Below are 9,607 nucleotides of genomic sequence, written 5' to 3'. Positions count from 1 at the left end.
TCTCCTGTCATTGATGAAGAGGAGGAATGTTGATGTTTTGTAAGGTCTGAAAAAGAAGATAAAATATGAAAGTGATTTTGATTTTATAAATTTAGCATGGAAATTAAAATAGATAGGCAGATGCCTTTGTGTATATAAAGGGTATTTAGTATGCATAACACATAACTGCTTCTATCTAATAAAAAACCACTTTCTTCTTTGCTTTTGTTTAAAAATGACTTCCTCCTTTTTCATCCTTCTGTTTCTTTATTTGCTTTCTATGTCAACTTTTGGTATGTGCAGAGAGACAGTGTGCAATGGAAGTGAGAGAGAGACACTGTTGAAGTTGAAACATCATCTCATTGATCCTTCAAATAGACTTTCTTCTTGGAATGCTTCTCTCAATCCCAATTGCTGCCACTGGTATGGAGTTCTCTGCCACAACGTCACATCTCATGTTGCAGAACTTCACCTCACCACTCCACCTCCTCTTTACGATGAGAGCCTAGGTTATTATGTTTATGAAGAAGCATACAAAGAGTATAGTAGAAGGGCATTCAGTGGAGAGATAAATCCTTCTTTGGTTCATTTGAAGCATTTGAATTACTTGGATTTCAGCAACAATCTATTTTATAGGAAGCCATTTCCTTCTTTGATTGCAACAATGACTTCCTTAACTCACCTCAACCTTTCTTATGCTGAATTCATAGGGAACATTCCTCCTCAGATTGGAAATCTCTCCAATTTACTTTATCTTGATTTAAGTTATGCTGTCAACGGAAGAATTACTTCCCATATAGGGAATCTCTCCAACTTGCTCCACCTCCAACTCAGAGGATATTATTATGGAAATGTTGATTGGCTGTCAAGTCTTTCCAAGATTTCTTATCTTCACTTGGGGAACATTTATTCACATGGAGGAGGTATGTCAATTCCTTCTTTTCTTGGCTCAATGATCAACTTAATTCACTTGGACCTCTCTTTTTCTGGATTTATGGGCAACATTCCTTCCCAGATTGGTAATCTTTCCAATTTGGCGTATCTAGACTTAAGTTATGCTGCCNATGGAACTATTCCATCTCAAATTGGAAATCTCTCTAACTTGCTTTACCTTGATCTTCGAAGTGGTTATTCTATTGAGAACACTTTGTTTGTTGGAAATGATGACTGGTTGTCAAGTCTTTCAAAACTTGAATATCTTGATTTAGGATATGCAAACCTATCCCAATCATTTGATTTTCCTTACATTCTGCAAGCTCTTCCTTCTTTGATGCACCTACAATTGTCAGGATGTACACTCCCTCCGTATAATCAGCCATCTTTTCTTAATATCTCGTCTATCGTCACTCTTGATCTTTCTACAATTTCTTTTGTTCCAAAGTGGATATTTGGACTGAAAAAACTTGTTTCTCTTTTCTTATATAGTAACTACTTTGAAGGTCCAATTTCCGATGGTCTTCGAAACCTCACACTACTTGAAAATCTTTACTTGAGAGGAAATTCATTCTCCATTATACCTGATTGGTTTTATAGTAGTTTTCCTAGTCTAAAGATCTTGGACCTATCAGAAAACAACTTACAAGGGACTATTTCTGATGCCTTAGGAAATATGACTTCTCTGGTTGTACTTGATTTGTCTTACAATAAACTTGAAGGTCCAATTCCAACTTCTTTTGTTTATCTATGCAACTTAAGGGTGATACATTTCTCATATCTCAAACTCAACCAACATATTAAACAATTTTTAGATATTCTTTCTCCTTGTATTTTTCATGGATTGACAACACTCCGAGTTCAAAGTTCTCACCTATCAGGAAATCTTGCAGTATCACTAGGAAAACTTTCATCACTAAGAACTCTTTCTCTGTCCAAGAATCAGCTTAGCGGAAATCCATTTGAAAGTCTTAGATCACTCTCTAAATTGTCATATCTTGATATCAATGATAATCATTTTGAAGGAGTTGTTCTGGAAAATCATCTCACAAATCTTACATGCTTGAGGGGGTTTTATGCAGCAGGAAACAATTTGACTCTAAAAGTGGGTCCCAAATGGCATCCTACTTTCCAACTTATTGAGTTGGATATGAGTTCTTGGCAATTAGGTCCCAACTTTCCTCTATGGATCCAATCACAAGACAAACTTGATTATTTAGACTTGTCTAACACTGGGATTTTAGATTCTATTCCCTATTGGTTTTGGGAAACATTTTCTCAAACTTCTTTTCTAAATCTCTCTCGTAATTATATCCATGGTGAGCTTGGGACTACATTAAAGAATCCAATATTTGTCCCTGTTGTTGATCTAAGTGCAAATAACTTAAGTGGAAAATTTCCCTCACTTTCAAATCGTGTGGGTTCATTGGACCTTTCAAGCAATTCATTTTCCAAACCCATGGATGAGTTTTTATGCAAAAATCATAAGAAGCCAATGAATTTAGAATTTCTCAATCTTGCATCGAATAACTTATCAGGGGAAATACCCGATTGTTGGGGCATCTGGCCATATCTAATGGATGTAAATTTACAAAGCAATAATTTTGTTGGAGAAATTCCCCAATCCATGGGTTCGTTGATAGAGCTAACGTTTTTACGCATCCGTAAAAACTTGCTTTCGGGAACATTTCCCACAGTTTTGAAAAAGAATAATAAGTTGATTTTGTTGGATCTTGGAGAAAATGATTTTTCAGGAACAATTCCAACTTGGGTTGGAGAAAGTTTTTTACATATGAAGGTTCTTATCCTTCGATCAAATAGATTTTTTGGTCATATTCCTAATAAAATATGTGATATGAGTCTTCTTCAAGTGTTAGACCTTGCACAAAATAATTTCACTGGAAACATACCTACTTCTTTTAACAACTTGAAGGCCATGACACAGATGAACAAGAGTACAACTCCTCTTATCTATTCTTATGCTGTAAACTATACAGTTAGTTATTTAGATTATACTATAGTCAGTGTTCTTCTTTGGTTGAAAGGAAGAGGAGATGAATACAAAAACTTTCTCGGGTTGGTAACAAGCATTGATTTGTCAAATAACAAATTAGTTGGAGAAATACCAAGAGAGATCACAGATTTAAATGGTTTGTTATTTTTGAACTTGTCTCACAACCAACTTAATGGTCACATTCCACAAAACATTGGTAATATGGGATCATTGTTGTCCATTGATTTCTCAAGGAATAAGCTTTCTGGTGAAATCCCTCCAACCATTTCAAATTTGACATTTCTAAGCATGTTAGACTTGTCTTATAATAATTTGAATGGAAAAATTCCAACAGGAACTCAGTTGCAAACCTTTGATGCCTCCAACTTTATTGGCAACAATCTTTGTGGCCCACCACTACTCGTCAAGTGCAGCTCCAATGACAAAATTCTTAATTATGATCGCAGTGGCAAGAGGTGTGATAGGCATGGCGTGAACTTATTTTTTGTGGGAATGACATTTGGATTTGTGGTGGGATTTTGGATAGTAGTTGGTCCTTTGGTCATTTGTAGATCATGGCGCCATGCCTATTTTCATTTCCTTGATCATGTGTGGTTCAAACTTCAATATTTTTTTTAATGTCAGTACAATATCTAATGTGGCCACAAATAAAGTTATTATAAAACATGGACGTTAATTTGAATTACTTTGTATTGCATAGTTGATGAAATTTTCAGGACATTGTTGTATTGTTTGATTTATTATCAAATATGAGAGTGTTATTTAAATTACTATTGGATTTTAAGTTAAAAATTCTACATGTTAGACTTATTATAGCTAGATAAATTATAGCTAATTTCGTCTATGAAGATCAACAAATTTTAATCTATTATTAGAAAAATTAGATAGTGTGAACTTAATTTGAACCATGTAGAAGTCTTGCTGAAAAGAATTGAAGCAAGATATTTAATGAGTTGCTTGGCTTTTAGATACTCAAAGGCATTTTATAGATGGTTCTAATTTCTTTCCCAATAGCAAGATTCAACGCCATTATAAAAGACTACTTTCTTTCTCAATAGCAAAGATTCGATCATTTTATGAACATTTAGTTTTGGATGTAGCATTTTTAACTTTATCTCTTCAATTTTTAAATTTAGTCTATTTTATTTTATCATTTTACATATGAACAAGAAAAAAATGCGACTCTGGTAAGGTCTAATGACACCCATCTAAACTCTGTTGAATATGAAAAATTCTCTTCTCTGCATTTGATAGACTTTTAATCAAAGACTTGTCAGGGTATAATATTCCTTCTTTGATGAGATGTCTGCTGAGTATTGAAGCACACCTTATGTTCTTAAGTACTATTGGATTGGTCAAAAGAAATTACTAAAACTCAACACCAATTTTATATTATTATTTTCTCTTATTTAATACAAGTTGAAAAAACATGTGAGTTTCTGTGTATTTCATATTAGAGACAGTGTTAATCTTTTTCTTTCATGCTAAATTTTATGCAAAGGTAAGTTCCAAGCTTATCTACATGAGATTGGAGTTAGAAGAGTATTTGAGATAAAATTATCTTCAATGTCCTTGCTCACCTTTTGTGAAAATGTCAATTTTGTTTCAACTTGGACATTAGAATTATGAAAAGTATGAATTTTCATACAGGATATTCTTCAAGTGTTCACAATAATTAATAAAAATTGATCAAGCATTCAATGTCACTCTTCTCAACATCATTTCTGCTCTTTTTCGAGATTTGATGTAACTGGATTCAACCAGCGGCATTACTACATTAGTTACACCTTGGCCTTTTGAAAGTAACAGGCGTTTTGACTATGCATGACTTAAATGTTGGCTTAAATGAGTGGGAATGGTTCGAATTCAATAGATCAAATGTTTGATTATGCATGACTTAAATGTTGAACGTATTTGAACAATAACACAAAGTTGCAATAGGCTAAATGTGTGGAATTCCATGGTAACTGAAGCTAAGAACCCAAAGTACTTCCTATTTTGTAATTTAAATGCTTTTTAATTAAGTCATATATAGGATGAGTGTACATTGTGCGTATCTTAAGTCATATACTTTTTCACTCACCAGGATTCAATTCATATAACGCCCAGTGAGGTAATATCTTAAGACAAGAATCGTACATTGTGCGTCCAATGGCCAAATACAACTACTCGACAAGGTAGAAAAAGTGTACTATCTGCTTAGGTTGCAAAGTTTTACTACCCATTGAGGTAGAAAAGTGTTAACAACACATCGAGGTAGAAAAATATTAAGTGTCATGTTGACTGCAAAATCAATGACAAGTGTACCGATTGTAACATAACAAATGATAAATATCGTTATACAAATGATAAATATCATTATTTTTCAAAGAATGTTTACAACACTTGATAACTCTCGCAATTCACAACTCAATTAGACACAAAAATAACAAAACACAAGACAACTCTTTTTGCATTTTTATCAAACAGTTAGTGTGCAAGAAAGTGTAACTTAGAGTACTTACAATTTGTTGATACTAGAGTTCAAACACTTCATTCACTGCCAAACATCTCAATTTCATATTCATGTCAAAATCAACTTATAAGTGTACTCAAATCGTATTCCTAATGACTTTGAGCCTATGATTATTTATTAAGTATCAATCCTTGAATCCTCAACAAGTAACCATACATTAAGTTCAAGAGTTTATGATTACTAATGAATCAAGTTCTATTCCTAGACACAAACACCCAATAAGAATTCAATTTCAAGTCTAGATTCTAAAGATATTTCCCAACACCTTGAGGATGAAAACAATCCACATCGACCATTAAGCATAAAAATTGAATATTAATATGAATTAGAAGGAATATGTCATTAATACCACAAAATCACACAAGAGTTCCATTTTTAACAACTAATCTCAACAAACAGGGTTAGCCCTCCATGGTGGAGAAATGGAAACCAAAGAGAAGATGCAAACTTTCTCCCGATGTTTTTGACAGTTGCTCCATGCTCCAATTACGCCTCTTCCTCATATCAACACCTTCAATTCATAGTCCATCTTCCTCTTCATCAAAAGTGGAAAAACCACCTTGGATGAAGGACGAAACACAATGAGGAGAAAGAAAGTTTCCCAACACTTCAAACAACTTCCAAAAGCCTTTCCCAAGCACCCTAAAGTGATTCAGAAAAGAAATTTTCAAAATCCTGGCGCAAACATGATTAAATACCCACTTTCGTGTATCAGGACTGACAGACTTACTCAACGAGATCTAAAAATTGATACTCCCTGACATGTAACTCGTTGGTCGATCCATTTTCTCGCCCAACAACTCGAATACTGCAAGTTTAGGCTGTCAAACTCGCCCAACAAGCAGCCAACTCGTCAAGCGAGTCAGCCTGGCGCCCAATTATGGTATTTTGGTCATTTGGGGTGGTTCATGGCAAAATAATCTTACAAGTGAGTCTTTTCTTCATGTTTACAGCCTTGGGTGTGATTCTAGAGCCCCTAAAGTGGGTATTTATCTAGAAATCATTATTTCTAGTCCAATCATGCTTTCTTGAGTTGCAGGTTGTTTTTGTCCACCAGAATTGCTACTTATTTCCTTATTTTTTCACAGACTCAAAGAGATAATAAAAGTAAAACATGTAGATATTAACTAAAACACAAGAAAACATAAAAATACATTAAACTTGAGTACAAAACTTGACTTTTATTGAGCTCAAAACTTGACTAAGTCTCTCCATGTTAATAGAAAAAGAAAAATAAATTAAAGATAAAAATAAAATGGAGCCTAAAAACAGAGAGTGAGAACTACGATCTTTGGAGACTCTCTGTTTTCAATATTAATTTCAAACCGTAATTATTTGGTTTCAGTTAGGAGAATCAAGTTGCAAAAATTAGAAGATTAAAAGTGATTTAAGGAGTTAGTTAATGGTAAACATTATTTTGGTTAAATAAAGGTTAACTATTTATTTAAATATATGATTTTCATTTATTTCTTTCATACATTCTCATATGATGGATTACATGATGAAAATCAAAACTCGCGAAATAGCTTTTTGTGAATATGATATTTGGATTTGTGGTGGGATTTTGGACAGTGGTTAATCCTTTGCTTATTTGTAAATCATGACAGTTATGCTTATTTTCATTTTCTTGATCATGTGTGATTCAAATTTCAAGTTTTTTTTTTCTAATTTCAGTACAATTGTAATAAAATATTTCTAATAATAGGTAAAAAAAAGTTGAAAACACAATGGACAGTTTCTTCTGTTTTAAAAAAATTGTACATTTGTTGAATATGCAAAATTCTCTTCTCTGCATTTGATAGACTTCTGTTTTCAGTTTTTCTGAAAGTAAGCAGAAAATATGACTGATTTAGGTTTTATATAAAACTTTAATCTCTATTTGTATTTCAACTTGGGAGATTAGAATTATTAAAAGTATTAATAATAGTTGCATTAGCAGAAATTTGGTTTATTATGAAAAGTATTCAATATCTACGGATAACATTGAAAAGAATAACCTTGGCACAATATCTTAGCCCCTCTGCCATGTCAAGGTTTCATCCTTCTCTTTGGATACCGCACAATATATGTATCAAAAGTTATAGTATATGATCAACACAAATTTCACTGAACAAAACTTCAAACATAGTAAGCCACAAATTTCTTAACCTAAAATACAAAGAAAGAAAGGATGGAAAATTTACCCATGTTATTTTGAGCACTTTTAACAATATATAAATTTTTTATTAGCTGCACTTAATATTTATAAAAACATATTACAAAAATTATTGTAATAAAATATTATTTATAATAATTATAATAGTAAAACTAATATTAAGAATATTATTATAATTAGTTATAATTGTTTTTGTTTAATGTAGAAATCACTCTAAGTTTAAAGTTCCAATGTGTCTCCAGAGTTAGGATTTTCTAATATTTATAAGGAACCCACTAACTTGTGTTTCCTATATATTATCTGCATATTAAGAATCTTAACATAATTAGTTTTACGTAGATGGATATTTATTTGTGATGAATAATCTTAATCTAATGTAACATTACATTTTTATAAGATAAAACATCCCAAATAATATTTTTGCTCTGCACTTAAATACACATTGTTGCCATTACTGATTTCATAGGTTTGGTTGATAATTTTCCTTCTAGTGTTTCACTAGTGCAGCAAACAGATACGGCACCGGTTGTTTTTGTCAATATGCTTCGGTTTTTGAACCAACGCATATCCCAACGAGGTAAAAAAGAGGGAATTTTTGGTCTTGGTTTAAATCGAGATAATACGTCAAAGGTTTGTGCTTCGGTTCAGGCTATAATCGATTTCAAAGCTTTTTTTTTTAATCTGCCAAAACGGAGCTATCATCACCGGCTACCTTGACACCCATGGCCACCACCGTTAGTGCCTCCCTCTCCACCACTCGCGCAACCACAGAACAACCCAAAATCAAATAACGAACGGGAAACCCCAGATTAAGAGACGAAACCCATATCCCAGCCATCAATCTTAACCAAAATTACACTATAATAGGAAAGACCCCAATTTCAATTTCAATGAAAAAATTTCAATGAAACCCTACATCTCAAATCGCAGAAGAAATCAGATACTCAGCCCAAAATTGAAACCCCCAACAGAAACCCCCAAAATTGAAGAACAACCTAAACCCTAAATCGCAGAATCAGCACCACCAAAATCAAATTGTCGTTTTTTAGGCTGCCGTCATCGGATACTCAGCCCTTCAACCTCGTTGTCGTCGTCGCCAGAGGTCACTCGCGACACATCATCGTCTTCTCTCGCCACCGCGACGCCGGTTGCACTAAGACACTGGAAAAGAAAACTCTCCCTACGATCCCACCACCACGAGAACGGCCACTAAGACGCTGGAAAAGAAAACCCTCCCTACGTTGAACCAGAACGAAAGAAAAAGAGTGAAAAGAGGAAGGGCTACCAGCGCAACGAAGGACCCTGAAAGTCCACCGTGAACCGCCATCGAACTTCGAGGACTCGTTTGAGTCGTGCTTCTGTAGTGCCGTGTGACGCACTCGCATGGTCGTCGTTCAACCTCCATGGCCGTCGTTCAACCTCCGTTCACCAGAAACCTCCGTTCAACCTCCGTTCACTAGAAACCTCCGTTCAACCTCCATGGCCGCCGCTCACCACAAACCTCACTTCACTCCCAACGGCCACCACTTGCTCTTCCCTCCAGAGGCGTCGCACTCGCAGACGACGACGAGGTGGTGGTGACTCCCGGCGATAGTGTTTTGCCGAACAAAGAGGAATCTGGAGGGGGAGATTTTGGAGCCGCCTGGTTGCTCACGACAAAAGAATAGGAAAGGGGGAAGGGGCGACCAAGGAAAGATAAAGCACCTTTACGCGTCTGGAGGAAAGATAAACCACCTTTAATACCTCGGTTAACCAATAAATGGGGCAATAAATCACTGTATACATCAATTCTCCCATAACTGATGTCGTATGGTACCTGACACATCACCTATGGCTTCGGTTCCCCAGTTGACCAAGTCAGTAGACTAGAATTCAAATTTAAGGCATGAGTTAACTGTGAACCGGGTCATAAAAGTTCACTTTATTTACAATTCTGTCACCGCCTTTTAATATGTCTCGGTTCTGTTAAAAACGAGGTCTATTGTGCGATTTTAAATCCAGTTTTTTTACT

General features: G+C 34.7%; 1 protein-coding gene across 1 annotated transcript; it reads left to right on the top strand.

Annotated features, from left to right (window-relative positions):
- The first annotated feature begins 259 nt into the window (after positions 1–259).
- Positions 260–3,544, top strand: LOC106762523 (probable leucine-rich repeat receptor-like protein kinase At1g35710). The gene is made up of 4 exons (XM_014646490.1): positions 260–883; positions 1,256–1,655; positions 1,743–2,867; positions 2,934–3,544. Exons 1-4 carry the CDS (start codon positions 260–262, stop codon positions 3,542–3,544), a joined length of 2,760 nt encoding a protein of 919 aa, XP_014501976.1.
- The last annotated feature ends 6,063 nt before the right edge of the window (positions 3,545–9,607 follow it).

This window comes from Vigna radiata, chromosome 1, assembly GCF_000741045.1.
Source record: "Vigna radiata var. radiata cultivar VC1973A chromosome 1, Vradiata_ver6, whole genome shotgun sequence".
Lineage (NCBI taxonomy): Eukaryota > Viridiplantae > Streptophyta > Magnoliopsida > Fabales > Fabaceae > Vigna > Vigna radiata.
The sequence above is the reverse complement of the archived record's forward strand: the minus strand, read 5'-3'. Positions and strand labels throughout refer to the sequence as shown.